General features: G+C 33.9%; 2 protein-coding genes across 4 annotated transcripts in view; both read right to left on the reverse strand.

Moving 5' to 3' along the window:
- The window catches only part of ash1 (histone-lysine N-methyltransferase ash1), a 155,805-nt gene extending 138,603 nt beyond the window's left edge, over positions 1-17,202 (reverse strand). For both annotated transcript variants that reach the window (XM_088242515.1, XM_088242507.1), the window contains exons 1-2: positions 16,943-17,202; positions 10,489-11,285 (exon numbers count right to left, since the gene is read on the reverse strand). In XM_088242515.1, coding sequence (XP_088098641.1) covers positions 10,489-10,665 — 177 coding nt within the window. In that variant the 5' untranslated portion in view covers positions 10,666-11,285; positions 16,943-17,202. The remainder of the gene's footprint in view (positions 1-10,488; positions 11,286-16,942) is intronic.
- The window catches only part of LOC148285647 (uncharacterized), a 79,334-nt gene that overhangs the window by 32,461 nt on the left and 25,478 nt on the right, over positions 1-21,395 (reverse strand). The window contains exon 5 of one of the 2 annotated variants that reach the window (XM_088242567.1): positions 9,029-9,322. The exons of the other annotated variant lie outside the window; for it this stretch is intronic. The gene's annotated coding sequence lies outside the window, so the exon portion shown is untranslated. Of the gene's footprint in view, positions 1-9,028; positions 9,323-21,395 lie in introns of those variants that run through there. 2 annotated transcript variants of the gene reach the window in all.

Below are 21,395 nucleotides of genomic sequence, written 5' to 3' on the forward strand. Positions count from 1 at the left end.
ATTTTCAAATATAGAATTTTTTTGCAAATGTCAAACTCTGCTCTACTTACCAACAGTGGTGCATTTTGTAGAGGAATCATTTTTTCAAAAGTGTATTAAATGGCAGTCAAAATTATTTAAGCATTTACTTAAAATCCATTTAAAATAAGTAAATATGTAGAAATTAAGAAAATGTAAGGTATCTCATCGATTTAGTATCCATTAAAAAGAATTGTTGTTTGTACACGTTAAAATACGAACCTTTTTAATATGCAATAAAGCAACATCCTCCAAATTTTTCAATATATGCATTTTAGTCGAATGCAACTCTGGAAAATCGATGAAACTAACTTTTTTTCCACTTAACATATTGGAGATGTGTTTATTTATAAAACTTAGGACGTAAATTTAAAAAAAAATGCAAAAAACCGCACGTAAATCTGTCAAGCCATTTTCGAGTTTTTGCGAGACTAACAACGGCGATTTATTATTATACATATAAAAATATGAAAAAAAGATTATTAAACAGTCAATATAGATATATATTTTTTGTTGTTAAATAACTGTACTTAAATTCACTAGTCTTTTGCTTAATGTAACACGACGTTACAGCACCATCTCTGAGGGGGGTTTAGCGCATTCACGGAGAATACTCAGAAAAATGAAGCAGGTGCAATGCGAGGAATACAGAAGAGAGTCCCAAGTGCGACGGGGAGGACCGCGAGCTGGAGGCTGGTGGTTGCTGGCTAGTACTCGGTACCGGGTGCCGGGTACCTATACCTGGTACCCACAGGAGTCAAGGGCGACCGGCTCTGGGACAAGCTAATGTGGAGGCAAGATCCGCAATACTAAACTGCAGAAGAAAGTCGCTGGGAGATAAATTACATAATTGGATTACTCGATTTAACAATCGATTATCTGGTTTAAACGATCATTCATTTAAAGAGAAACATATTTTTTATTTGATTGAATTAACGGACAAAGTCTATTTTGAACATAATATTATAACGAAACAATCATATCGCTACTTAAAGTTTAAAAATTCACAAATCGAAATTTCGTTTTATTGCAAAAATGATATAATAATAATATTAATAAACCTTTATTAACCATAATATACAATGTCATACATACAAAAATAATAACAAAGGCATACATAGTTAAATGGCGGACTTATTGCCACAAGCAATTTTTCACGAATTTCGCATTATAAATGGCCCAAATCGCACAGCAGTCCTTTTGGCATTTAGCGATTTGGTGACAAATTTCAGAGCAAAACATTTTAACGTTGATCTCATTGTTACTTACTTTGTAAGCTCATTAAATAATTTGAATTATAATATTTTGAATATGAAGTATTTAATTTTGTTGCTTCATTTTTAAATGTCAACCTACAATTACATTTAATAGAAGTCGTGTTTTTCTATTTTTTAAACCTGATAATATTAAAAACTTGATATAAAAAGTTAGATTATAAAAAAAGCAATAACTCGTATTAATATACTGAAAAAAGTCAAATTTCGATTAGTGGCCCTTTTTTTTAAGCAGCGATATACATAGTAAAAAATCTAGGAACGAAAAAACAAAAGAAAAACTTAAGACAAATGAAGGGTACAGCTATTTTTTCTCCTGAATGAGTTCAATGAAATGGAATATTCAAAACGAACAAAATGTGACTACCTGTCTTATAAACGGTTGGCAAAAGAAAACAGTGAAAGTGCAACGACCTCGTTTTTGTCAGTTCAAAAAATAAGTTTTTCTTTAAATGTAAAGAAGACTACTTTTCTGCTTTTGTGTGCAAAAATATACATAACATTAATTGAAAACCTATTTAATAAATACATGAACCCAGAGTCCTTTAAATAACGTTTTTGTTCTTCTTTTTGCTTTCCTGTTAAATTCTAATTAATATAATAAAAAAAACCTTAGAGTAATAACCTAATAGAGTCGCCCATACGGAGAAAAACTATTATATGATTATTGACTGTGAACTTAGCTACAGATTACAGCGATACAACGGACCGTAGGTACTTGCTTTGACAATTGCGAGCGCAAACCGAAACCGTCCATTAAACGTTGATTGTTAAACTAAAAACCAAACTAAAATCAAACCAAAAATTTGGAACGATTTTGTTCTACGCTTTTCTAGAGAATTATTACTCCAAGAGAAAAATATATATGGGGTTAAAATTATTTTTAAGATAAACTTAATAAACTTTACCAAGCAGTTAATATATGAACTTATTTGCAGTCAATATTTTGATGTCGTGCAATTAACTTTATATCATTATCATTTCCCTAGCCGCACCCGGTGATGCACAAGGCACTAGATCGGCACTCAGCACACATGGAAGTTAAGATGATCATCGTTACGCTTCAGGTGCCAGCCCAGGAACATTGAAATATTGAAGTGTAGAAACCACCTGTGAAACGAGATTTCACGTCAACCCCGCTAGGAATCGAACCTTTGCTCAAATGAATAATTCTTTTACGATTTTTTTTTTAATCTAGAAATATTGCGTTCTTATGATTCAACTAAATATTTTATTTTGAGCGGTAGAGTGGAATTCGAACCACGGACCTTCGAGCCGTGAGTCCGAGAAACTAGCCGGGGGACCACAACCCGATTCGAATTTGTTTTGTTCCATGTTTTGTACCTCCTTTAAATAACTCAATACGTTGTATTTGCAATTTGTTATAATTGTAATTATTGCAATGATGTATCTGTCTCTACTTAATTTCAGAGCCTTATATATAACGGAAATAAATGAATAATATATATAAAATCGTAGAACAGTAAATGTATAAAGACTAACATAAATGTAACGCGGCCTCGATATACAATCATAAACATTTGGATTGTGTTTTGAATTTAAATGCGTCATCGAAAGCAATTAGAATGTGATTTCTTTTTCTTAAACTGGAAGTTGCGTAGGTTTAACAGAATAATCCTTCATCAATCAGATTATACATTGTGATATACATAAACACATGCACTTAACTAATACCACATGCGCCCATTGTAGGTGAAGTGAACTAATTGACGAAATAGTCAAACAATTGTAATCAAAGTTTTCACTTTACAGTATTGTGCCTTTTTTTCATCAACATTTTTTGTACATAAAAAAAAAGATTTTTTTGTTTGGATTATACTGATTACAGAAATGTAATATAATCAATGAGTTTACTTTCCTTAAAAATATCAGTTCACTTCACCTGCAATGAGATCATATCGTTTCGATTGTAATTATTGCAAGATTTAAAAAAAATATACAAAAGGTATTTCGGGGTTCTTGTGGTGATGAAAACAAGAACGTGTAGATTTATTGTAATATTATACGTACAAAGAAAATCTTATTTCTTAAAAAAATAAAATCGTTTTACTAAGAAAGTATTACCGAAAGGCCAAAGAAATGGAATGGTATATTTAGTAACAAAAATTCCTAAAGTACTCGTATATTCAATTTTAATAAATGGAATGACAAGTTTACAAAGCAAAGAAACAAATGGAAAGTTGAAGATAGTATTTCAAGAAGCCTCTGAGAAAAATAGGAAGAAGGGTCCAAAACTAATCGTTTTTATGTTGATACTTGACAGTTTTTTTTTTGTTTTTAAAAAAAATTTTTAAGAAGAAATAAGAATTTTATTGTTTATGTAAATATTTCAATTTTGGGGGCATTTTCAACTAGCCGAAAATATTCAACATAAAGTTGACGGTACTGAACATCCTTTCGGTAAAAAAAAGAGTAATTTCAAATACTTTAGTGTTAATATTTAAATTAAAAAATAAATTTTTGCCCGAATACATGTTTTGTGATGTTCAACGTAGTAACAAAATTCATCGCTATCCTACGAGAGGAGGTGAAGGTTTCAGACTCCCCAAAACAAGAATCCAGGCAACTCAAAAAAATCTGTATCATAAAGGACTTAAGGTGCTTAATGAGTTGCCAAAATATATCAGGGATGTTGGGTCTATCGCATGGTTTCGTGGGTTGGCGATGATTTTTGTTATAAACAAACATCCATATAGGTTTATAGAGTGTCATCGGAAAGCGTCTGGACTTTATAACAATGTAGTGTTTTTTAAATTATTTTTGTATATATATTGTTAGTTAGTTAAGGTATAACTAGGTGTTCAAATTTTATTTGTACAACTATCTAAATAAATACATTACAATGAAAATATGTACTATAATATGGGAATCAAGTTGTGAGTTGTGATCACAGCCTCGTCTCAAATATAAAGGGTTGTTTTTACTTTAATAAGATTAAAAGAAAGGGGAAAGAAATCCGTTTTACATGTAGGTCAAGTATGTAGGTCACAAATAATAAATGTTCTTTTTCGATTCCGGATACTTATATAAAAGGTCGGGTATTAAGTATTACCTTAGACTAAAGACAATATTCGTGTCAGACCTAACCCAACCCTCGTAATGCGAAGCTACTTAACACAGAAAGGAGGGTCGACTTGTACATGTCTTCATTAGCATTTTTAAAGAGCAAAATAAGGTGCCAGAACGTTTTTAATGAATTTATTCTGGTCTCGTCATCGGGGCATCGGGGGACTGAGGCAACAACAATAACAATGGCAGCCAAATTAACGAATAATTTGAATTAATTATTTGAATTGAGTTGGATGGGAGGAGCACCTCCCGCTCCGCTAGCTCGGAACGAGAATTATTTTCCTAACGCCTTTGTCTTCGGACAGGAACAGAAGGGAGTATTTCCAGGAAATGGGGATTGAATAAGACCCGGGAGAAGCAGCCTAATGGGAACATCGATCGTATTTAAGCTCCAAATAACTTGACCCCGAAACGGATAATTTATCAGTCAATTAGAACAGAATAAGAGCGAGAGAAATAAAGCAACGGATAATCCATCTTGAAAATAGCTCGTCAATATATTTATACATTACGCAAAATAACTTATCCCTAACTCTATGAGCCCAAGAGCCGTGTGTCGAGTTGGGATACAATATAATGGAAAGTGGAAATATGCACATCATTAAACAAAAGCAAAAATAAAAAAGTATTACATAAACATATAACTCAATAAACATCTGGACAATACGCTTAATAGTACATAAATCTATGCATCATCCGACATCCGTGCTGTAGTGGTCAAGACGCTTGACTAACAAACGGAAGGTTCCGGGTTCGATTCCCGGTGGGAACACAAAAATTTAATGTGATTTTTCTCAAGCTTGGGTGTTCAGTGCTTCACCACTGTAATTGGGCCTTCTGGCCTGTTGTGGTGCAAAAACATAAATGTATAATATATCGTCGTTGCACATCAAATATGGGCCATGTGACTCGGAGCACATTCTGAGAAAATCGATAAAAACGATTTAAAAAAAAAAAAAAACTAAACCGAAAATAACACTTATGTGCATGAACGAAGTAGGGAAAATACAGAGTTTTTTTTTTTTTTAATTATTTATTTATTTTTTATTAAAGAAGGTAAAAACATGAACAGAAAATATAAAAGGAAAAATAATGAAACCCACTAAACCGCGAAACCGGCTTGTCAGCAGGTTTCTTATTTTTCCTTTACAAAGAGAAACGTTAGAGAAATTATATAAATTTTAAAAGTAATATAAACATTATTAAGAACTAAAAGCATACCCAATTTTCACACAACATTTATTTATAAAAATTAAAATAGATGACATTAAATGATAATCAATATAAAGCTCTGTTACACATAAGCCATTTAATTATTATTTTCTTAAAATCTTTGTCAACATTTTCTTTTAAAATCATCTTAGGAATCTTATTAAAAGTTTTAGTAATTGTATAAAGAAGTGTTCTTTGGCCATACTTGTTTACAAACCAATAAAGTAATATATTTATTTAAAATATTAATTATTTTATGCCAAAAAGTCGCATTTTGATGATTTTCTCAGAATGTGCTCCGAGTCACATGGCCCATATTTGATGTGCAACGACGATATATATATAATATTTCGCAGCACTACAATCGTTTCATTTTTATTTTGGAGAACTTAATATGTTCATTTAGGACATTGAACACTCTTAGAGTCACAAAAGAGAAATTTCTCTAAGCAAAACTCGTACGTGCTTTAGGTATTAAATAATTAAAATTACAGGAAAACCTCGTACGAGCATTCTGCTGTGATCTCCTCTTGTAAATGCATGACCAGAAATGTGTCAATGACTCTTCTTTTTAAAAATGTCTAATGTCCAACACCTTTATAAATTGAAACAATATCTCAGATACAAGTAAGACGTAATTGGATTGTCTTAAGCACACGCGATTATAAAACCAAATCACCACAGCTTCGCTGTGGGTAAGTAAAGGAATAAAACAAAAAAGCGGGCGTTAAAATAATCGAAAATCACGAAAAAATAAGAAAACCGAGTATAAAACTCTATATTGCAAATATACTGATACTGATATACTTCGGTTTACGATTTCAAAATGGTAAGATGATCAGTCTTAAGAGGAAAAGCTGTAGAATATAACATTACGCATTGAGAATAATTAAATCAAAATAAAATTCAACGAACAAAATAAATGTTAAAATGTGAATAAAATAAATGTTAAAATGTGAATTCTTTTAAGACTTTTTATTCAATTAGCACAATTGACTGCCAACCGAATTATAATATAATTGGAATAAAAATAAAAATTCTAACTAACTAACTAACTAACCATCACGCCATTTCCCCGGAGGGGTAGGCAGAGAGGATAGAACGCCACACCACTCTGTCCTGGCACACTTCCTTTGCTTCCTTCACATTCATACATCTTCTCATGCACGCACGTCGATTATTCCGACTTTTCACATGACCACTTTCAAGAATTTGTTGTACTTGATCATGCCATGTCTTTCTCGGCCTTCCTCGACTTCTACAACCAGACACATTCGCATCATAAATCTTTTTAGCCGTTCTTTCATCATTCATTCGCTCCACATGACCGAACCATCGCAAAAGACCTTTCTTAATTTTGTCGATAATGCTTAACTCAGCCTTGCATTCTGCTCTAATTTCGACATTAGGGCACCTATCATACATTGTTTTTCCGCACATTCGCCTGAGGGATCGCATTACAATAGCATTCAGTCTACTTTCGTCCCTTTTTTTCCAACTCCATGCTTCGCTTCCATACATTAGGGTTGGTACCAGAACTCCATTATGAACTGCTAATTAATAAAAATTCTATTTGATATGAAATTCTCGGATTTGAAAACTAAGGAAATAAAATATTTTAGAAAACCTCCATAAAAGGTCAAGAAGGTTATGTACATATTTGAATATTTATGGCAGAATGTACATATTTCATTTGGAGATTCTGAGAGACACATTATTTCTTATATTCAAGGTAAAAATGAGAAGAAAAAAACATAATTCGTAGTCTTCGTATAAATATTTCGTTTAAAAAACATGTACATTTAACGAACAATGTACCCCGAACAATAAGGACAGAGAAGAACTATTTATATTTGACCATAACATTAATTATTTTTACAAGCAATGTTATGATAGGTCACGCGTCATGCATGACAAATAACAATGGGTTAGATCACTTTGTATGTTTTTAATAATAATAAAGTTGTTGATAATATTTACAAAATTAAAAGGGTAAAAGTTAAAACATAATTCGTTTTGTGAAGTTTATAGCAAAAAACAATGGTCAATATTACACAACCAGTTAGATTGTATCAAAATCAAGTTCACGAGTAATCTCTTTCGCCGTCCTTCCTTAACATGAGAGATAACACGCACCTTATTAACAGGAAACTATGCTGAATACTGCGCAAGAGTTATCGGGGTCAATATATGCGACAGAGATCGTCAACCTTCAAACCTCAGATCCTTGAGTCCGCAACGTCACGGGACCACAAACTGATTATAATCGAAGTTTATTATGATTGCGATAACGCAGTAAATAATCAAAAATGTGGTTCTATGTAGTTCTAATTTAATGGTGTTTTACTCGTGTAGTAGATTATGATAAAAAACGAGATCATTCACATGTATCCTTTAGGATATATTGCCAAGACCAGGGTTAAAAAAATACTAAAGCGTCTTTCAAATTTATTTACCCCGAGTATCACGATAAAACGCGTAATTAAACACACATTATGCTATTTGAAATGCCGTGAAAATAAATCAATTTTGATTAAAAATTTGATGATGTGGTTTCGTATTTAAACAGTTGATAATTTTTCAACTAATTGATGTTATAATTTTACAATCATTAAACACTAAGATCATGCCATTTCCCGGAGGGTGTAGAAACGTCAGAAACAGCAACGGGGGTTTATAAATTTGCCCATAAATGCATTTGAATGCGTGTAAATTTTGACATGACCGAAATGAAAATTCAACAGCCGCAGCAAAAAAAAAAAACAATAATATACATTATTTTAAAACATTGTTCAGTACCCCTTACCCCAGCAGCAGGCTGAATGAAGGTTCGGGCGACAGTGGACAGTGGGTCAAGGGCGTGTGTTGGCGAGACTAGTGCGGGAAGGGGTCGGAGGATACTATGGGTAAAGCCATCGGTAAGAATTACGAGGACTCTTCGTACAAATATCCCGCAAATATCGCTCAAGGTTTATCACATTTCAGCAATAGTTGGTATTTGCGAGAAAACACGTTTTTTTTATGCTGAACAGTGCAGCGATCGGATTGACAAACGAAATATCCTAAAGTAGGTCAATGCATTGCCTTTATATGAAAGACTACATTACCATTACATATTAAAATACAATAATATCCCTCGATACTACATATTTAACATTATACGATAAGTGACATTATTTTTTTTATCAACATACAATAAGAGGGTACAGATCATAAAGGAATGGAATAAAACATAAATACATACTTATAAAACACTAAAAATTTATGGATATTTACGTTTCTAAAATCAATAATAATTCAAACTATTATTGGCACATTCAGTCACTGATTAAAACAGAGGGGCAAATGAAAAAATAATATACCCAAATTGTCGAAAACAGCACAATAAAGATAAAATAAAAATATGTTTGAACACATCTGAACAAAAAAAACAATTTTCAATGTGGCAATTTTCGTTTATTAAATAAGCAAGAGGGTAAATGGGATATAAAAGTAGAATAAATTTTAGCCAAATATGCCAAACACATGAAACTAAGATAAAAGAAGATAAGATTACAAATGAGAAAAACAGTCCTAAAATTCATCTTTCCCATCCGATACATTGTTTCAATCCACGAAGGTACACTGGACACTGGACATTGGACAATTTTTCAAAAAGAGTTATTGGCTCGTTTCTGGTCATGCGGTTGTGAGAACAGATCCCAGCAATATGCTCGTACGAGAATTTCCTGTAATTTGAATTTTTTAATACGTGCGACGTTCGCTCAGAGCAATTCCTCGTTTGTGGTCCCGAGAGTGTTCAATGTCTCGGATGAACTATTTAGTTCTCCAAAACGAAGGACATTCTCAGGAGAAGTGTACATGTTTGGATTTTGTCTAAGGGAAGAGACCATTGCAGGAGACTGTTGCGAGACATTACTTAAATTTATATACTATAAACCGTGTTGTCCAGGTATTTATTGATATAATGTTTAAGAAACAAATTTTATTTTTAGTATTTTTTAATAATATGCAAACTTCCACTTTCCATCATGTTCTATCCCAACTCAACACGGGGCTCATGGTCTCATCGAGTTAGGGATACGTTATTTTTGTTTTGTAATGTGTATATGAATAAATAAAAATATGATTTATCTTGTACAATTTATGGTAACCTGTTATTTATTTGTTTATTTAACACTTTATATACAAATACAATATACATATACATATAAGGGAGGGCATATTGCCTTAAGGTTATTTCTTCCTATTTACCTAAGCCGTTCAGTTTGATCAAATTACAAATACATGGACATATTGAATCTTAAAACAAAGATTAACAAAATAAAAATACATCAAAATATTAACACTATTATACTATGAAGAAAGGAGAGGGGATGGGGAGGAAAGAAGAAGGATAAAGAAACAATTTAAATATTTAGATAGCGACATTTCAATCTTGACTTAAATGTAAATAAAGAAGTCTCAAGAAGTATAATAGTTACAACATTAACAACTAACATTAGTGGGTAGATTACTCCACAATCGAGCGGCTACTACTGTGAAATAGGAGGCAAGAAAATTAGAGCGATGACAGGGTACTATTGGTTTCTAATTCTAAGCCCATGGAATATTTCTTAATGATTAAATTGTGCAAATATGAAGAACTGTTCGTTTTCCAAATAAAAAAATAATAAACTAACCATAACACCGTTTCCACGTAAGGGTAGGCAAACAGGATATAACGTTATATCACTCTGTCCATCCATGTCCGAATATTTGTTGGATTTGGTTATGCCATATCTTTCTTTCTCTTTTTTTAACCAAACAAAATAAAATAAATATAAGCTATAAAATATGTGTTTTAAAGCCCCCGATCGGTTATAAATAGAATCCTCGAGGGTATCCATCTCACCTCCTCGTCATGGTGAGAGTGGTAGGTCCGGACCAGCTGGCTGACGTACTCCCACACTCTGTCCGGGGCTTGGGCGGGGGCCAGAGGCGCGGGCGGCTCGGGGCACAGGGGGCCCAGGGGCCCGAGGGCCGAGCCCACCGGGGCCCTGGCCCCGCCGGCACCGAACTGCCGCATCATCGCGACCCTCGCGATGACATGGCGCTGGCGGTCATGAGATATCACAACGAAACTGACATAACGTCGAAACGCATTTTAAAAACGAGAAACGTGACGCAACTGCACATGAATAAATAAATATATTTCGATTGTTTATTTATTTATTGTATTTTTATTTTGAGTAAAACAGAACACTCGAGTCACTAATCGAGGGGAAATACGCGTGTCACGATTTCACAATAATTCGCCACAGTGAATTAATTCATTAGATAGATTGATTAATTCGTTTGCGCAAAAATACTTAAGCGATATTCTTCGAATGGTTTAGTAAAATAACATTATGTAGCGAAACAAAAATAATAAATACACTTTACTCTGTGCGGAATATTCCAGACGTTGTAATCTCGCGATTTTATAGGCACTTCAAGGTTTCAACTCAAATTATCACTTTTATTAAAATAGCGTTGTATTTGTTTACCCGTTTTCCGAGTATATTTTTCAACGAAAAATATTTCACTGTTTCACTTGTTTCGAGGAACTTGTATATTATTTTTAATTCACACGCGGTGTATGTATACCGTGGACATTACAATAATAGGACTTGTCTCGAACCGGTTACCTTACCAACTAATCCCTATTATCTGTAATATTTTGGTACATTTAATTATATTCTCCAGATCCACTTAAATTTTTTCGTGTTTTTTGCAACAGATAAATTACAAAATAATTTGTTTTAAAATACCGAAATGGATCAAACGCGATATGTGATAAAATAATGATTTGTTGCAATTGAAAATGGTATAAAGCAACGTCAATAAGTGAACCGAATAACGTTTGATAAAAATGATGAAATACAATCGAGATTTATTTAGAAGATAGATTTTTACGTTTCCCGGAAACAAAATTGCAAAGCGTCGATTAGAGGTTTGCGCCGATCAAACCATCGCGTGGCGTGGTCATATCTTATTTTTAATTTATTTTATATATTTTATGAAGGCAACAGAATACAACACAATAAATATATCAAAACAACAAGTAGGGAGAATAATGCTTTGGTATAAAATGTCATTTTAGTTGTATTCCAATTAGAGACTAATTTTTTTACTAGGTATGTCAAAACAGGGTGTGTGTGTGTGTGTGTGTGTGTGTGTGTGTGTGTGTGTGTGTGTGTGTGTGTGTGTGTGTGTGTGTAGGTGTGTGCGCGAGTGTGAAAGAATGGGTGGGAGGGTGTGTATATGTGTGTATGCGCGTGAGAGTATCATAAAAAAAAATATATAGGTGAGGATAATTACAGTTTAAGATTGACATTTTTTTCAGAATATTATTTTTTAACGATGTTGCAGAGTCTAGTAAAATGTCGATGTCAAAAGTATCTACTTGATTGTACAAGGTAAGGGCACGATTAATGGGCGAATTTGTTGCTGTCTTCGTATTGTATTTCGATATGTGAACAAGTTTTGTGTGTCTTGTCCGCCTAGATGGGATATTGAAATGAATCGAGGAGAGTAGGTCCGGGCAGTCAATTTGGGCACGAAGTATTTTATGAATAAATAAAAGGTCCGCAAGTGCTCGCCGTTTCTTTAAAGTTGGAAGTAGGTGACACGTATCGTTGTTGCCGTATTTCAAATTAAGATATTTGACGAACTTGTCTTGAATGTGTTCTATTTTATATATATATATATATATATATATATATTATATTGCGGATTCCATATTGTAGATTCATATTTCGAGTAAATACTAGACATTTTTTCAGTAATATAATCTGACATGGAATTTTCTCGATCTGTTAACTAATTAATAGTTCCTGGATGCGGTAGATCAGGTAGAGTTGCGTTTTTCGTTTGTCTAGTGTCGATTTAAAGTCTAACGTAATTTTGCACACGTGTTGTTACTTTCGGAGTTGTTATCTCAGCGGAGAGTGGAGAGAGAGCACAATGCGAGTGCGTATTGCACAATCGGGGATAATTGATGCCAACAGTGCAGCACTGTGAACTGTCAGCGATACTCTTATGTACACAACGGATAAAAATGAAAGTGATTACATGTCAAAAGATATAAATATACGAGTACCTACATATCTGTAACTGATATTTAACTTGAGTTTAAAAGTAAGTAGGCGGGTAGTTATTTCATACATGTTTCGCAACAAAATAATGTGCCAATATCACTCAATATGTATTGTAACAAAAATAATTGCATTTCTTGATCGACTTTTCGATACTATAATGTATTTTTGTGAAGCGCATAGCGCAATACACGTATTCGGGTATCGTGAGCATACAACGAAAAGTGGCGATTTCATTTTTTTTTTTAAATAAGTTTTAGTGCTGGATTATATCTTTTAATGAAAAAAAAACAAGTCTACAAGTTTTTTTTACAAAATTGATAATTGTATACTGATAAAGTCAGTCCATGGACATCTGTTACATGAAATATCGTCAAAATCCAAACACTTCCATTCTCACACGATCTATTGCTAATGCTTTGTACTTGTACTATATGAAGTGAAATAAACTTAAAATTAAATGTACTAAATAATATAACTATAAGTTTTTATAAAGTTATTTGCAAAAGTCATCTTTTGAGATATGATTTTTTTGTGTTTACTTTATGCAAATTAAAAAACAAACTGTAACTGATCATAAGTAAAAACACAGTATGCCAATTGAACGTATTTATGCAGAAAGCAGCCAGCTATAGAAAAGCGAAACTAACGAAATAATAGCACTTTTATAAAAAGAGTGAATAATCAAATCTACACAATTGGAATGTTTTCGACTTTGACAAATTATAAACGATGAATACATGAGTTTTTTTTATATAACAAACACGAATCTTACTATGGATTTGACCAGTTTTAATGATTTTTAAAGTACCGTAAGATTTTTCTATTGTTGTGGGTGTTTTTTGCAAACTGAGAAATGCCGTTTTTGTGATAATCACTATTTTCAGTAGGCGATTATTACAGTTTTTTTATATGAAAGCGGTCTGGCTGTTTTAAGCAGAACATAGAATCCATTTTACTGCACCCGACAACACCGATATCTCATTTTTTTAAATTGTGGACTGACTGCTTTCTGCATAACTACGTTCAATGTTTCTAATGCATGATAAAACCTGTGTGGTATTTTTTTTTAACGAATAACCCGCTAAGCCTCTATTTTTAGGCTTGTCAGCAGGTGGGATAGAGGGGATACGGAAGGAGGTAATGAAAAATACACCCAGACCAATTGAGAAAAAAATCTTTCATGGATTTTTTTCTTGCAACTGGCGGGAATCGAACCTGCGACGCCAGTTTCACAGTTGGCCGTCTAACCAAATGCGCCACGGCGCCTGTCTACACTAAGTATTTGACTATGAATCTCTAGATATTGTGTTATTGCTTAAAAAACTTGTTACTTAAAAAACAATAATGTAAAACATTATATCGTTTTTCGTACTGAAATTTTTTTTACTGCTCATTGCTATACCTATATTAAATGGTTCGAAATTTCTTGTAAAAATACGTATATTTATATTTAAAACTCATATTTAACAAATCTTGTGATTTTTGCCAAAAAGCTGCCTTTCTGCTTATGATGGCAGTATAGGTATTGGACATTATGAATATAATGGTCAAAAATAATTTATTGTAATGCATTCATTTTAAGAAAAAACAGAAAAAAAATGTGTATTTTATGGTGGATGATAAATTCTTACGTGTACTGATTTTTGGCCATTAGATTTATTAAGTGTCCAATTACTATAGCAACCACCCCAGTAAACTTTGGATACCAAGTTTCTTTTGTTTCATACAGTACAAAGCATTATTATCGTAGTAATGTATTGTCTACGTAAAAACTTCATTCTTGATTTGCCGGTAAACAAGAGTTCGACTTTGCCAGTTTTCGTTGTATGCTCACTATATACATTTGGGACTTATTTATTATTCCACTTCGGTATTAAAATCGTAACAATTTGATTCACGGACAAAAAACACATTTTATATCCACATAACGCGTTATTTAATCAGCCGCCAAATGGTAAATACTTAATGTTCAAACCGATAGGATTTTATAGTTCCTCGAATTCAAATTAGCCAATTAACATTCCCGTCATCGGATGCAAAAAACCGACTAGAGTTCGACCCGACTAATTGAATTGCATTTTATGTGTTTTGTGTTGTCAAATATGCGCTAAATTATTTGAGAAAAATAAACAAAATTTCAATAAATAACAAGAAGAGAAACATTAAAATATTTTGAAACCGTGGGCATGACGATTTATAAAAATAATAAAACAGGAAGCTACATATGCATGCGTTATCTAATTAAATTACGAATTTAGTCAACTTTTAGTTTTATCGCAGTAACGAGATATTAATTATTGTGATTATGTCATAATGTGTACAAGATAACATCGAAAGAAATCGTACAGAAATTTTGCACCCAGTACTCCTTAAGCGGTGTTTAGCCCAACAAATCATGTTGCTGGTATTCTAAGTGTCGAATAAAATTAATTTTAATATATTCGCGGACATAAAAAACTTTATTACTTATTCGGAGGTCTGTTTGATTATTTATAATGTAGACAGTAGACAGGTAATAAAGCCGAACGACACGGGTGTCGTCAGTGCAAACATCGAAACATCAATATCTTATCTTTATAAATGGAAACGTTATTTTTATTCGCGACCAATGTAACAACGCGATGTTAAACCAAGTAAGTTGTGAAAATCTCACTAGAATTGAGAGAATAACTTTGATAAGACCTAATTTGACTATCGCCGAGGTAATCACTTTCTCCGTTAAAACGTTTGAACGCGATAACGGATTCATATCGAGCCATGATCGTCAAAACATTGTAACCAACAAAAACCAGATTTTACGGGAAGATATTTTATCGTCTTAATTGTGAATATAGGTAATATTTATTTGCATAGGATAATGCTTCTTCTATACTTTGAGAATTAAGTGTTGGTTCTCAAAAAAAAATCCTTAATTTTTTTATTTAAAATTAATTTATAAATCCTTACGGATTACATTAATTAAAAAACATACCTTTTTTATTTTAAATTAATTTATAAACCCCTAGGGATTACATTAATTTAACAATGTATACACGCATTTTTTTTAACTTAATAATTAAGAAGAAAAAATATTCTCCGGTAAAATACGGTTTTTGTCGGTTACGATGTTTTGGCGATCATGGCTCGATATGGGCCACAGTGGGGCGATCCGTCGTTTATTTACTTTTCGTTCAAAAATAGCACTATCACATCCCGGCAAAAGTGATAACGAGAACCGAACTAAACAACACAGGCGAGAGAGCGGATTGCGAACACGAGATACGCGAACGCGATACGCCAGCAGCGCGATCGCCGGAGAGTAATTCATCTTCCCGCTAAAACGACGCTATCAATCCGAGATCGGATTCTTTCGGTAATTCGCCAAATACGCGCACTCGGCAAGTAAAGGTCAGCACTCAACACCCGGCGTGCGGACGGCCGCGGTGCGCGGTTGCGATGTGTGCCGTCCGGTCGGCCGGCACCGCGGTCGCGGGTTCTCGACTCCCGACGTTCGGGGGCAACTTTTCGCGGCGATCGCAAAACAGGTTTCACTTTTTAAAATGACAATCGGCCGAAGGTAGGTACCGGGTACAACCCCACCAGGGTGAACGGCGAGTAGCGCCTTCACGCACTGCCCGACTGCCGCAAACTGCACATTGCCACTTCGAAACAAAAACAGGACACCAAAGTTCACAAATAACAACCCGGCGTTTGAGGGGGTTGAAGTTAATAAACTGCTCGAGGGCTGGTAACTAACCTAGGTGAAGTTAACGCCGATTATACTTCGCGCTCGAGTCACTATGCACACTTCTCTCGACGGGAGGTAGGAAAATACTATTATTCACTATTGACCATTTTGTTTGCCGAGTCGAAACAGTGATAGGGTTGTAAACGTTTCATTCGTGTCGCGTACAACGCACCCGGTGATTCCTAGAGTGATTTGCGCATAAACAAATAAAAACAAATGTATTTTATTCGAAAACACTGGCAGGTGACCGCTTTTAAATTATATATAAATAATAATACATCAGGGAAGATAAATTATAAGTACGCAATGAAAAACATGAAAAACGATACACCGAGTAAAATCATTTAAAAAAAATTAAACAAGCAACAGGTCGCTGAGAGTTGAAAACGGTATTTTCACTTCAAACATAAACAAACCATATATATTAAGTATGTCAAATAAATCCATCATAAAATAATGAACATAAAATTCACTCCATTAACACTAAATAACACAAGTACCATCATATTAATATCACTCGATATCAAAATACGAAGAGAGCACTGAAATCAATTCGGAAAAATATGTTTTGCCGCGCGAATTTTCACGTAAGACCGTGCGCCGCGGTCGTAAATACGACGTTAATAAATCATAGGGGAAAATCCACGTGCTTCGAGATCGTCTCCAATCCCGCCCGAGCGGGGAGCCGAGCGGTGGCGGAGATTGCCGAGCGGATCCGAAGCTATAGTATTGCGCCGCGGCGAGACGACGATTTTAATATGAAACCAGTTTTATATGAAATCTTTAATTTCTTCTCACCGCCCGGCGGTCGAGGGGAGGGGGAGGTATTGTTTCACGCGCGAGGGACAGAGAGGGATGACGCGGAGGGAGGGAGAGGGGTACAAGTCGGGTGAATAAGCTGTATGACTTCAATGAATTACACTTAATGGTATAAATAGCAACCACAAAAATATTAAGAGGGGTTTTGAAACATAAATCGGAGAAAATAAAATGCGAACGAATAATTAAGGTTTTTATTATTTGTATTTGTAAAACAATTGTTACGCGTGATATTTTGAGGATGAAAATTCCCGAGATATGATCTCAGTGTTTGAAAAGAATCCTAGATTTTTTGGCAGATTGAAGCTACTAACACAGATAATTGATATGGAAAATAGTGGAAAAACCATTAAAAATTTAGGGCGAAACTTACTAGAAGGTAATAACATGCAAAAAATAATGAAATTCCGGGTTTATAAATATTTATGACATAGTTGATTTAAAAAGTGTTTTTTCACGTTTTTTTTTTATTGACATTTGAAACGTAAGACTGATCCTCATGCTATCATGTGACACATATACGAGATACGAAACAATAGTATGCATAGCACAAAAGTCAACATTGTTTTTCAGAGCGCTAAACACAATTTTAATGTAATAAATATAGTGAGATAGTTGCATGCGATACGAACGGAGCTTGCGAAATGAAGGCATAACATGCTAAGTGTTTAGAATAAAATATTGGGATGTTATCCCACGTCTTTTGTAGGTATTTTTTAAATCTTGATCTAGATTTATCTGTGATTACGATTTTAAAGCATAAGTTTTTGGGTCACCTCATGTTTCCAGTAATGCGAAAAGACGAACGCAGATATTTCTTTTACAAAAAAAAAAAAAATATTTATAAATATATTACAGGCATCTCAAATTCGTTTGATATCTACCAAAAGTGATTTAGTACCTTCAGTGAGGGAAAGCTAGATTTTATGTGTGCAATTTAAATGAGCGTATTTGAGAGATTAAAGCATACCAAATTTTAAATATTCTTTTTCGTGGGCATGTGTTATCCAAATTATTTGTGCGCTATTTATAATACCTCAAGGGCGCTTTGCAAAGTGATTATATAATTATTAATTTAATTTGGACTTAAAATTGATCATTTAAGTAAAATCATTAATGTTAGTAAATATCATTATTTAACCACTTACCGACATCATATGTCTACCGGTTTCGAGACATACGCAATAACCCACTTTTTATTTAAAAAATAACCAATCGTGTAACGTTTAACCTCTTAGCTCCTACCCTCCCTAACCCCGCCTCACTCATTCCACAACATATCGCTAAATATTATTCTTATCACTGATACTAATTTTAGTGCATGTTCGGACATGGTGGTGTTTGCATCCCCTTCAACTCTGAATTGTATTTATGTATTTTTTCGTAAATACTATACTAAGGTGATGGTAAAGGTGAAAGTGTATTTAAGTATGTTGTATGTATGTTGGTGCAGTGAGTGTCCTGACGAAGAGACAGGTATGTCTCGAAGCCGGTAGATATAATAAGTCGATAAATTGTAAAACACAAATATTTACTCACATGAAATAAAATGTTTGACCACAAAGCTAATGTTTTGAACATAAACAATATTAAGTAAAACAATTAATTTTATCTTCACGCGCTACGGATTTATTAAAATGATTTGATTTCGTAGCCTACTTATTTTAAAAGTCACCGCAAGCTCCCGCCCTTCCTAAAACAGGAGTGCTTAATTTTTAAACGCATGGGCACCCCAGGACACCTCTGCCAGGTGGCCCGCAGGAAGGGAGCGACCATCACACTGCGCGGGGCAGAGTGAGGGAGACGGCGCGAGGGCGGAGCGGGGAAGGGAAGGGGGGAGGGCACCGCGCACAGGTAGCCGCCGTGGGAGTGGTAATTGGGTATCTCCATACTCTTGTACTCCACATACTGATACCGGGAGGACAGAAGGTTAGAGGTGGGAACACAAGGAGAAAGGGTCAACTGCGTGCGATGCTCACTCTGGCAAAGCTGCTCCTTTTTATAATTTTAATGAAAAATTACGAAATCATTGACACGATAGTTTCGAATAGCAAAAAAATGAGTCAATTGTCGGTCTTGAGATGTGATGGTTCGCGGTTCCATGTTCGATTTCCAAAAAGGTTTAGTTTCGGTTTCAGTGCCGAAATACAGCATTTATTGGCATAAATAAAACACGGGTGTCCACTTTTTGCCGTCTTGAAGTTAAAAATGCAGAAATAATCGCAGTAAGCTATTTTATGCGTGAATAAAATACCAAAGTTCACTTTCGTCGTAAAAATGTTTTTTTAAGTTGAAATAAAAATCTGAAGTTTACTCTGTTAAAATGCGAAAAACTTTAGTAGTCGCAGACGTGCCATTTTATTAGTACTATTAGTATCAAAATAATCATTATTTTACATTTAATGGTATTTACATATCTCATTGGGTTCAAAAGTTATGATGTTTTGATAATTGCACAATCACAAAATCTTTGAACATTTTGTTAAGTGTACAAAAAATAAGAAATAGGTGCTTAAAGTATAAAGTAGGTAGTTAACAAAAGCAATTTGATTCGTAAAATGCAAGGAAATACAGCAGCTTCATAAGTCACAAAAAACATGTTCTAAAGTTACAAATATATTTATGATAATTAGAAGAACATGAATATGTGCTAACATAAAAATAAAAAAAAATAAAAAAATTATAAAAATAAAATCCAAAATACACATTGTTTTTTAATTTTTTATATTTAACGCGGCGATTTTCCACCGCAACGTTTCAAAGTCCCTGGAATATCTGAAATGTAAGACCGATCGTCTCACATTCACGATACGCTGGGATAAATGCACAAATGCACAAATGCACAAATGCAGTGCCCTACACGCATTTAGTTAAGGGTTAGAAGAAGCAACATATTAGTCTAATTTGGACACGCTGATCGACAGCGATTTTTGACGGGCGACAACCCTGCCACCTGGCTGAAACGGAAGAATCATTAGGTTCCAATATGACCAATTGAAGTTCAGCCATCTTATTCGGTCAAAGGTATAAATCGTATGAAGTCTCTCATTTGCTTCGATGGATATTTTCCGCTTGAAAGTGAAGTGAAATATTATAACACAATTCCGTTTTTTTCTTTTTAATATTAAACCCGTAAAAACCTTTATTCCTCGCGAGTACCATTTAGTGAAGGCGTGAAGGATCTGCACGTTTTAATTTTTCTTCCGTTTTTACTTGAAAATTATTTTCTCTACATTGTGATATTGAAATTTACCTGGGATTAAATTCACAATTAGTACACCTTAACACAGACGCCGAGTAATAAAAGATTAAAATAAACAATAGGTACGAAGGAAAAGCATTGGAAAAAAGCCCTAGAACCCACAAGGTCGAGGTTTTATTGCGATGTTATACCGCCCTCGTCCTTGACCGACCCCCACCCCCGATGCGTCTTTATATGACGCGACGCAATATACAATGGAAAATAGTGAAAATTTAATTTAAAAAATATCAACAATTCAGAAATTCATTATTATAATTTCTCTTTTTTACGTTCGGCGATGGAATCGTAATTATGATTTATAAATACGGCATTGTGTGAATAACTGTGAACGTAGGCAGATTGATTTTAAGTATAGCTTTTAAAGGGAAAAAAGTAAATACACCGTAGGAACTAGTTTACATATTTTTTGTGTTTTTCAATAGGAGATAGGTAAACTCGCCTGAATGATAGATTCAATCACCTTAACGATAATAATAATAATAATATAATAATACAATGCATTTAAAGAAATCTAGACTTCAGCTCTAGGATTAATATCTGGCGACTTTCCAGGTGAAACTGGAAGATTTCTCATATTGTTCTTGAAATAGTTCAAGAACTTCTTGGAAACGTGACATGGAGCTGAATCGTGCTGGAAGATTAATTCTCTAACAGCTTCATCCAAATCATTCCAGTTTCCTTAACAAACATGTTTCCAACATTGTTTTATAACTCACAAATCCACAAAAACACGTATAACTCGGTAAAAGTAACCTATAGAACAACTGGCATTGACAACTCAATGCAGAATGACAGGTTTTCTGATTCATATATGTATATAAATATCTGACAAAATTGTCTTGCATCAGTGAAGCCATCTTTGAAAAAAAAAG

The sequence above is a fragment of the Micrasema longulum genome, unplaced genomic scaffold (assembly GCF_059751315.1).
Source record: "Micrasema longulum isolate JH-2025_06_02 unplaced genomic scaffold, ASM5975131v1 h1tg000017l, whole genome shotgun sequence".
Classification (NCBI taxonomy): Eukaryota; Metazoa; Arthropoda; class Insecta; order Trichoptera; family Brachycentridae; genus Micrasema; species Micrasema longulum.